At 39.7% G+C, this 8,912-nt stretch overlaps 1 protein-coding gene across 21 annotated transcripts in view; it reads right to left on the bottom strand.

Annotated features, from left to right (window-relative positions):
• Positions 1-569: 569 nt before the first annotated feature.
• SORBS2 (sorbin and SH3 domain containing 2) overlaps positions 570-8,912 on the bottom strand; it is a 200,995-nt gene continuing 192,652 nt past the window's right edge. For all 21 annotated transcript variants that reach the window (XM_049866910.1, XM_049866909.1, XM_049866918.1 and 18 more), the window contains 3 exons: positions 6,998-7,047; positions 4,294-4,400; positions 570-2,699 (listed from right to left, as the gene is read on the bottom strand). In XM_049866910.1, the coding sequence (XP_049722867.1) occupies positions 2,638-2,699; positions 4,294-4,400; positions 6,998-7,047 (219 nt within the window). In that variant the 3' untranslated portion in view covers positions 570-2,637. The remainder of the gene's footprint in view (positions 2,700-4,293; positions 4,401-6,997; positions 7,048-8,912) is intronic.

Raw genomic sequence — 8,912 nt, 5'->3', positions numbered from 1 at the left:
TCTGAGAGATAGATACGGAAAAGGGTTGAAACACATAGTGCCAGGAGGTCTCAGCTGTATTAGAAAGGATCCCAGTAGGAGAGGAGGCTGCTACCGTTTGTACGAGAGAAAGTGGTAACGCGCTGCACACGTAATTTGAAATTCACTGAGAGCTGGTAGGTGTTAGCAGAGTCTGTCATGCCAAGGATGGCAAAGCCTTTTAGTGCAAGGATTCTAAAACTCAAGATAGGTGAATTGGGAAAGTGCTCACAACTTTTTGTAATTTCTCCTTCTTGGAAAAACAGCTGTTTTTTTTGAGGCAGAGTTTTTTTAAATGAGTTTTTTTAGCTGAAGAAAAACCTTTAGCCAAAGAGTATTTAGCAAGTGGGTTTTGGTGGTGGGTTTAATGAGCTTTGGTGATGGGTTTAAAATATCTCTTCTCTAAACTGATGCAAACAAGTCTTTTCTTCGTTTGTGTGTTAAGAGAACAGAGGGAAATGCATTTTCTCTTAGTTTATCCAACAGGTTGAGATAAAAGACACAATTCAGTTAAGGATAAATATGAAAAAGAAAAACTGAAGTAGTACACTTCCAAGCCAATTTATTAGATGTCTGTTCAAGAAAAAAACACAATGGCCTTTGCTTGTAAGAATCCAAAGTTGATTACCGAGAGTCAGGTATGAATATTTTTCCTTTCAAAATCAGATACAGAGAGTAGAAACAATAATTTTTCTTAAGTATGACAGGCAACAGATATTGAAGTCTTTTCTCATAAATGGCATCCAAGATAGTTATTCATTTTCAGCAAAGCTGCATGCAGTTGATCTAATTTCAAACCCAAAGCCTTGGAAATACAAAGCTGGTCATGAACTTGACAGTAATCAAGCTAGGCTACTCAAGATGTTTCTTAAATTTCTGTCTAATGAAATTCCTCTGTAATCAATATCTATATACATTTCTGTTTGGCTGCTAAGACCTTTTAAATTCATGAACTTTTCATCAATGCTAGTGAACCTCACTATCAAGGCGTGCTTGTAATCTGTGGGATACGTCAAGGAAAATCTGCTGAAAGTGTTTTAGCTTAGTTAAGAGCAGGATAAAGACCAAATTAGGAAATCCCCTGTCTTCTCAACAACTAAATAGTCTGTACAAAAAAAGAGCAAACATATGTACAAAATTCTAGAGTCTACATACACGGTGAAAGGGTCGATCACTGCCCACAGAAGAAATGCCATGAAAAGTTTTATCTATAAGGTGCTCAAGATCGAAAATTGAAGAGTTCTTATGCAAAGTTATAGAAATACAAAGCTAGTTCTCAGGGTACGTGTAGTTCAGGCACTGTTAACCATATTAAATCTTTCAGGTTCCAATATCGGTTTGTAAATTTCTGCTTCAGGGCATAAAATGTAACCTGAGTGATTTAACATCGCCTCCAAAAAGTGCCTAATTTATTCCCAGGAAATATTTTACACGACATACCAAGAAAATCAGGCTCAACATATTCCTGTCCTCAAATGTAGCCAGGATTCTGCGTTCCAAAGAAAAATAATTATCATAGTAAAAATAGTTGTATTGATCACAATCCTTGCTAAAACCAGCCTTAATACTTGTGATGCTGCCAAAGTACTCTATTTCTATAAAATAATGTGAGAATCTTTTACATTCCATACAACATACAACACATCACGAGTTGCGTGATCTCATACAATCTCAAATGTGCGCGAACACACAGTGAACTCTCTAACCTATGAGTATTGCTTACAGTTACTTTCAAGTGTCTATGTTAGAATAATTCTTTGCACCTCTCACTAACACTGCTTTCCTTTAAATTTTGTCCGATAAATAAAATACTAAGAGCTCATTGGTCAGGATGCTGATGATTACATACTAATATAAAGTAGCAATGCAACTTTACAACACAATAGTTTCTTTTTTTTCTTTTTCGCAATCTAGCTAAACCTCTTGTATTCTCATGATTATTCACTTACTGTTTATACTTCTAAAAAGTAGAAAAAAAATTGAAGGAAAAGACTCCTATTTGAAAACGCACATTCAATCAACAAAAATCACATTCATCCAAATTAAGGTTCCTACTTTTCTTTAGATTTTATAATCGCTGCGCATGTTACAACGTATAAGTGCAGGCAAACAATAGCTGAAGTAGGGTTGTCACAGCGCGTAAACCAGGACACTAGGCAAACTGGTGAAAAGAGAATAGACTCCAAGCCAAGAGTGTGGAGATGCAAACCACAGCATTTAACGACCGACAGTCTTCTGGTTGCCTGAGGAGAGGGCGTCTTCCCAAATTACCAAGCTCAGAAGGGCTCCCTTGAGACACTATTTCTTTTTTTTTTTGTCTTAAATATATTACCCTTTTCAAGTATAATGTTTTTCTGTGTAATCCCACATACCAACTTTTGAAAGTTTCGAGCAGAAAGCAGAAATATGTGCTTTGACGCGGAAGCAATCCCGCCATGTCTGCCCAAGGCTGGGCAGCTGCAGTTACTCTGCCGGTGGTTTGGTGGCAGGTGGAGATGGTGAGGGTGGACGAGTCCTACTGGAAACCAGAAGGCATGGCAGCAGGAGGCCTGCGGGTGTTCCAGGCAAGTTTGTGCAGGTGTGTTGCTGAATGCGGCATAAATAAGGAGGGGGAGTGAGTCACAGCCTCTTGACATAGTTTCCGGGAAAAGTACCAAAGAATTTGGTTCTTCTTGAGGTTCCTGAAAACAGAAGCAATAAATGAAAGGTGGCAATGACAGTGAATTTCAGTCCTACATGTGGGCTTCCCTTAGAGAGCAAGCCCCACAGGGCTTGCAAACAAAAAAAGAAAACTCACTTGAAGACAAAACCAGCAGATTTATTTGGACTGCCTGATGTCATACCTACTGCCTCTTAAGCTTAAATGTTTGTCACCACGATATCCGGCTAAACAGAAAAACAGCCCCTCAATCTAAAGGGAAAGGCTTCCAGCCGAGCAGGTGGTTGGTAGATCTCAGTCACCAAGGCAGCTAACCAAGAGTGAGGAATGGAATGTGAAGACTATTTGGGAAGAGATGTTTTCAAGTACAATCTTCTAAATAAGGTGCAGGGCTGGCAGTGTGTTAGGACAGATGGGGAAATGACAAAAGCCAGGCTTGATTCAAAGGGCAAGAGGCCTGCCTTAATTATTCACTTACTCACTTGCAGCTTGCACTTCTAAAAAGTGCAAAAAAAAAAAAAGAAAAAGTGCATTGAAATAACACAGGGTTTATCTAGGATATGGTCACTATCCACAAACATTTTTAATGTCTCGTGGACAATCTCGCTGAACACACCATCATCTAAGAATAGCACTGCCAGAGTCCTTAATAAAACAGAGAAATTTTGAACAAGTTACAAAGTCACTTAAAAAAACAAAAAGATGTATCACTATCTGAGGGTGAGAGTCCCATCCTGGGGCATGATTTCTCACACAGTGAGTCAAGCCAAATGCACCAATAGCCATCTTTATGACTGCCTTTAGTTTCCAGTGACATGATCCCTTGAAGCTTTTTGTAATAGTCGGTACAGAAAAGTCTTCTTTAGGATCTCCATTTCAAATAGAGTAAACAGAACCCCTTGAGCTCTGTTTCTCATTTATATTATGGAACATATTGTCCTGGTTTGACCACTGTCCCCCCGCTGTAGGAAGCCCCTTAACGTGTCTTCTAAGCTGGAATTAATAGCAAGAAAATCAGAGGCTGGTGGGTGAAAACGTGGCCTCAGTTCTTTCATTTTCTACCACTGACTGAATCTTCTGAACTTGTCCCCCTACCTTTTGCCCTTCTGAGGTTGTCTCTTAAGTGGTAGGAAGGGGATTTCTCTCCACTTGGACCACAAATTAAAGCTAAGGTGAATCATTGGACTTTTAGGGCACCTACATCAGACCCAGTAAGTGGACTAGTCGTTCACTTAATCTTGCTCCCTCTCAAATTAAATCCTCACTTCCGGCAACTAATATTCTCCACTGAACAGAGTATTAATCTTTTTCATCCAGAAAAAATTTTTTTTTTCCCTTAGGTCTCATTCTGGCTGGTTCTTTTTAAAGAATTTTTTTTCTCTCATTTGAATTGGAAAGAAAACTAGTGGAACTATCACAGGTCCCTGGAGCAGTAAATCCTAAACTATATTAACAAGGCAGCTGCCTTGGGATTACATAGCGCTTATGAGTGTATGAAAGATCAAAGGCATCGCGAATTCAAAGAAAGCTGACCTATCAAATTAAACCAAGCAAATGAGCAAATACAAGCAAATTACAAAATAGCCAAACGGGTCAGAAAGGAAATCTGCACGTACCCACAAACCATCCGTCGTCACACTTTTCCATCACGTCAATGACATCACTCTCTCTGAGCTCCAGCTCATCTTCGTTCCTGGGTGTGTAGTTATACAGAGCCTGAAACCTTCAACGGCACAAACGGGTGTGTTTAAAAAAATCTCCACTCCTTTGCTAAACTACGGCAGACAGTGCAATACTCGTTTCACCTTTAACACTTTTAGTCTTATTAACATATTTGGTCGTGTAAGTCTTCAGTAGGCATCAGTAGAACTATGTAGACTTTCGTGGAAATTAGCCCACTCTAATGACATTTCAGAACCCACAGTGAGGAATATCCGCTGCCTAACTGGGATGTTTGCTTAGGGCCGGCCCTGACTGAAGAAGTCAAATCATTTTGCTGTTTGCGTTAAGGCTTTGATTTGAGGCCGTTCAGGTGAACGAGTGGTATCCTTTGTATATCCATGTGGGTAGTTGATTTCAACATAAAGTGAAAATTAAAAACGAAAACCAAACCCATCGACCTTGCGTCAACTCTGACTCTCAGTGACCCTACAGAACAGAGCAGATCTGCCCTATAGGGTTTCCAAGGAGGGGCAGGAGGATTCGAACTGCCGACCTGTTATTTAGCATCTGAGCTCTTAACCACTGCACCACCAGGGCTCCAAAATGAAAACTCCTAGTTAAAAAAGGGAATAAATTAGATAGTCATGGCCCCTTTTTCCAATTTCATCCTTGAGGGAGATAGTCATTATTTTAGCTCCCTGGATATGCACGGTCTCTCTCACTTGAGAGACACTGATTCACTGACTGGGCTTCTCAGGCGTCAGCATTTCCCCGGGCACGTCTCCAGCCACTCAGAAAGACAGGCCTATTTAAGGCCACAATCCCCAGCTGCTTGAAGAATCTCGAGGTCTCCAGAGCTAAAAAACCAAAATTGGCACTGACTCCTATTTCACTTTGGAATGACGAAAGCCAGCATGCTTGTCAAACTTTACTTACCATTCTGATTTAACTAGACCAAAAAAAAAAAAAAAAAGAAAGAAAAAAAAGAAGAAGAAAATTGGGAGTTTTAAGGAAACAAACAAATCTAGAAACCCTCCCACTTCTGCTGGCTTTCAAAATGAGTGATGCGGGACAGGAAATGCAGTCAAATTGCAACACAAAAATGCCATTTTCAAAGATACGTTGGTGAGATGAATGCTGGTGATGAAGTCAGGATGCCTCAGGAAGAAACTCGTCTTTTAAATAGGAAACAGATTAAACCAAGCTTGAAGCTCTCTCCTGACGCATAATGTATCTCACTACACTCCTGAGTCTTAGAGACACAAACATCGTGCTCCTACTCTCACTCAAAACCCATTTTTTAAGCGAAAGAGATGAAGTGACATCCCATAATCCCATTAACCGAGGTTGTAATCCAATACATTTAATATAGAATGTTTTATGATGTCTACAGCAGGATTTTAAAAATGGGCTCTGTGGTTGCATAAACACCCAAAGGACCACTGTGGAATGTATTAACACCATATTACAATAGACAGTGTAACACAGCACACCTTGTAATTCATAAACTCCTTAAATAAAGTGTTGGTAAAGCAATAAACCTAAACAGCCCTGGAATTTTTAATTTTTTGTAGTGATCTTATCATTGTATAAGTAAATAACAAAAAGTTTAGGATTACAAGTTGTATTTAAAATTTTTCCAATTAAGTGAAAATTTATTCTTACTTCAACCTGTCTCCCCCTCCCGCCCCCCTTCCCCCATGATATAGATTTTCTCTCAGTCGTAAACCTTGCTGGCTGTACTTGGTGGAAGCCAGTCTCAGGTGAGAGAGGGTTTCTGCAGAGCGTGGCTTTAGCTCAGTGTGAGATCTATGAGTGAGGTGGGGATGGAAGGTGACGTAGAACCTGGTCGGAACACCAGGAAGTCTGTTGTCTGCATGCATCAGGTGGGCAGAGTGTGGGCAGGGTCTGGGGGCTCACTGCCTGTGCTCAGGTATGCTGGGCGGGGTTTAGTGCCACAGACGCTCCTCGGCAGGGGTCTAGCTCCTGACTCGTAGGACAGTGGGCAAAGGATGGTGACAACCTCTCGAAGGCAAAAGTGGAGCAGAAAGAGAATCTTAAAGGCAACGTGTGACGCCTTCAGGCTGATGTGACTTACGGATCAGAAGAGAGAGGAAATCTAAAAGGAAAGCGTGAAAAGGATGTTCCTGGTGCTGAGGAAGTAAATATCATTTCAGAACTGACAGTCCTTTAATACCACTATTTTTAAAAGATCCATCTAAGAATGCAGTTTGGGGATTACGTTGCTAACTTTTCACTTTAGTTCTATTCTTTCATTTTCCTGGTCTACGAATACGTGTAAAAACATGTTAGAACATTTTCTGGGTATCTTTAAAGGTGCAGTTACTAGACTCGACATGGCCAGTGAAGCAGAGAGGGAGATGGATTTATAAATCTTAGGACCTTCTCCAGCACTGGGAGACTTTCCAAGGCCTTCTCTGTAAAATCATGCTTTATAAAAGCAATTCAAAGTAGCTTCTGCTCTGCATTATAAAAAGATGGGGACTACTACAATTTCTCTTAATTTAGGAGGTCTTACGTTACTTTCTCTGGTCTCTTTCACTTGCAAAGTCATACCATCTTCTGCTTTGGTACCTCAATTATTCATTTTGAGGATCAAGGTTAGTCTTGAATTTAGAATATAAGAAGAATACTTACGGTTCCCCCCCACCTTGAATGTTTTCATGAGTAAACACAGGACGCTGTGGCTGAAATGAAATGATTCTCAATGTAATCAATGTTTCAACTGGCACTAATTAAAAGATAATTTTGATAATGGCATGGTACTTTTCTTAACATTTAATATTTCCTGTTATAAAAAACCAAGAGGAAGGATGAGCAAACAAACAAATAAAAACTTTTTTTCAGGATTAATAATAAAATATTTTGAAGGGTGTTTTAAATCAAAATAACCAAGGTTCAAATGTTTTGAACACATCTACAATCTGGTCTGCTCGAGCCCTAAGCAAAAGTCAGGGTTTAGTCCCATTGATTTTTCAAAGGCCAGGAATACGGCAGGGACGGGACACCAAACCACTGGGAGGGGAAGTATAGACACCTTCATACAACCTTATTCTCCAGCGTTTTCTCAAACAAGCAGAAAATAAACCACATTTAGTTGAACGGCAGAGTATCCACACTCACTCTTTGCACTTTTCCTTCACAGACGACATTCACACAAACAGCACAGATGAAAATATCAGTAGGCAGACACCCCATGCTATGTTTGGATCGGCACTCTCTGTTCTCGACATGGAGGAAACATGCATTTTTAAAAGAGGAAACAGAGGGCTTGAAATAGAATGCAACACACAATATCCAGGTAACATGTAACATTTTACCTTAGAAGAGAAATATTGGTAGAAATTTCCAGTGCACTGAACTCTCAAGAGAGTTTCCTTTCTTTTTAAACTAAGCATCAAGACCAGTATCTGTAATAGATACTTATAATATTGGAAATGACAAGCCTTAGCATCCCATACAGCCACGTCATTATTGCAAGGAATGACAAGTTAATACTTTTGCTGACCACGAAAACTCAGTGTAGTTTATACTGAAAGATTGAAATCCTGCTTTTTAGGGGGGAAATGCATTAAAATTCATTCACAACACATTTCAAAAGCATTCTGTCCTAAACAATACCTCTATGGTGAAACAAGATAAAGCAGAGTTTGCACAGCAACTATTAAAAGTGACTTTTTGATGACTACTGAATTAGTTATTAGATTCATGTCCAGACCTCAGGACCAACTCCTGGACTCTCAGACTTATGAGTGGATTGCTGACAGGCTGTGATTTTTTTCTTTTTTTTCCCCTGCAAATTGTCCATATAAACCCTACTGGTCCACACTTGGATGGAGAACTCTGGGTTCTTTTCAGCCCGAGTCTATGATGTGCCCCTTCCTAAACTCTTTATCCCCTCCTTCTCACCCAAGCTGCCTTTCTAGCATAAGAAGATTCAGTATTTACATTACTAAAATTTAAAGCTTTGAACCTATTGACTGGAAGTGCTTAAAAATAGTATTCTTAGAAATTTCACTCAATAGTCTGCCTACAGAATATATAAACTCAAGATATCTCTATGACAAAAAAGTTTGACAAGATATGAGTAAGATTTTCCCCTTCAAGAAATTCACAGCGGAATCTACATTTCTACAAATATATTTCTGTTATGTAAAGGGGCCTGTCACAGACCACACACATTCAGTAGTTAGAGAGCTGTGACAACTGACATTTTTAGTTAGGTCTCCTGTGTCTCAGCCGTGTAAAAATAGTAATAATTCAACTTCATTCTGTAGATCAGTAAGCTGAAAGCCAAAGATATTGAGTGATTTCTTCTTATTATCACAAATAGGTAAAAAGGCGAACAGAATGAAAATTTTGACTGCCATTTTTTATTGCATAAAAGATGACTATGATGCAGTAGATGGCCTACGTTGGTTAAAATCCTCCCCCTCCTTTTGTTCCTCAGGCAGGTGTTTATAGTCTCTGTGGACAACCAAGGTCATCTCTGGAGACCCTCTTTGCCTTTCTCCTCTGGTGCTACAAGGCCAAGCGCACCTACCTGAGACCA

Source organism: Elephas maximus, chromosome 22 (assembly GCF_024166365.1).
Source record: "Elephas maximus indicus isolate mEleMax1 chromosome 22, mEleMax1 primary haplotype, whole genome shotgun sequence".
NCBI lineage: Eukaryota > Metazoa > Chordata > Mammalia > Proboscidea > Elephantidae > Elephas > Elephas maximus.
The sequence above is the reverse complement of the archived record's forward strand: the minus strand, read 5'-3'. Positions and strand labels throughout refer to the sequence as shown.